At 44.2% G+C, this 1,207-nt stretch overlaps 1 protein-coding gene across 1 annotated transcript; it reads left to right on the top strand.

The window, feature by feature from the left end:
• Nucleotides 1–272: 272 nt before the first annotated feature.
• On the top strand, nucleotides 273–965 carry LOC112139456 (calmodulin-binding transcription activator 1-like; the record flags this gene model as incomplete). The annotated part of the gene is made up of 3 exons (XM_024262266.1): nucleotides 273–457; nucleotides 542–620; nucleotides 704–965. Coding segments are annotated over exons 1-3 (472 nt in total), but the record flags the coding sequence as incomplete, so codon positions are not given.
• Between the last annotated feature and the right edge of the window lie 242 nt (nucleotides 966–1,207).

The raw sequence follows: 1,207 nt of genomic DNA, 5'->3' as shown, positions 1-1,207 counted from the left end.
ATATTCCAAATAAGCTCATTTTTGAACAACTTTTTTTTCATCTACTCCTGATTCACAACAATTTGAATAAAAAAATACTCAGAAATGTAATTTTAAGCTTAATTTTCCTCATATGTGAAAAGAATCCCCCAACAACATGTCAAAACACTATATTCACAAACAATTTTCTGGGTTTCTCTGTTGAGTACATTTTTTAAACTATAAAGTAACAATATAGTTGTTGAAATCACTGAAAATGTGTTTACCAACCCTTTATTCAAACAATCTCGCAGGTCGGTCCTGATCAGGCAACATTCGAGGGTCGTGTTGTGGTTGTGTGTGAGAAGATGATGTCCCAGCCTTGTTGGACTTCTTCTAACCAGCTCATCCACAGTAAAAACTCAAGAGGGATGACTTTACTGCATCTGGCTGCAGCTCAGGGCTATGCAGGGCTCATCCAAACACTCATTCGCTGGCGGTGAGTAACCCAAAACACCAATTTTGCTGCACATAAAACAGGAAATTGCTTCAGTCACCTCACTTTTGTTGTCTTACTCTGCAGCACAAAGCATGCAGACAGTATTGACCTGGAACTGGAGGTGGATCCCCTCAACGTTGACCACTTCTCATGCACCCCACTGGTGAGAAATGACCCCCCTTAAAGTGACTGAATCCCATGTTCCTGTGTTAGTGTGCGACATGTATGTTCTGCTGTCTCCTGCAGATGTGGGCGTGTGCTCTGGGCCACACGGAAGCAGCACTCGTGCTTTACCAGTGGGACCCAAGAGCTCTGGCCATTCCTGATTCATTGGGACGCCTGCCACTGAACATCGCCCGATCCAGGGGCCACACTCGCTTGGCTGAGCTTTTGGAGCAGCTGCAACAGAGTCCTCAGCCCCAGCCAGTGGACTCTTGGATGGGAAGATGGAGGGAAGGAGCACAGACTGGAGGAAAAAGCAATAGCCCTAGTCCTAATCCAAACCCAGGTGCAGAAATGGACAGTTTTTTATTGCAGATAGAGGAGATTTATTCACAAGTTAATGAGCATGTTCACGTCACACAGAAGATTAGGTACTGATGCCATCTAGGTAGATTTCTAGATTTTTATTAAATGTGTCCTAAAACTTGTGCTAGTCTGCTTCAGTGAACATAAAGCTTTATGAAACAAAGTGCAAACCATATATAGAGCACATGTTAAAGTCAAGGGCCGGGGGTCGGATCCGGCCCT

The sequence above is a fragment of the Oryzias melastigma genome, unplaced genomic scaffold (genome assembly GCF_002922805.2).
Source record: "Oryzias melastigma strain HK-1 unplaced genomic scaffold, ASM292280v2 sc07204, whole genome shotgun sequence".
Classification (NCBI taxonomy): Eukaryota; Metazoa; Chordata; class Actinopteri; order Beloniformes; family Adrianichthyidae; genus Oryzias; species Oryzias melastigma.
The sequence above is the reverse complement of the archived record's forward strand: the minus strand, read 5'-3'. Positions and strand labels throughout refer to the sequence as shown.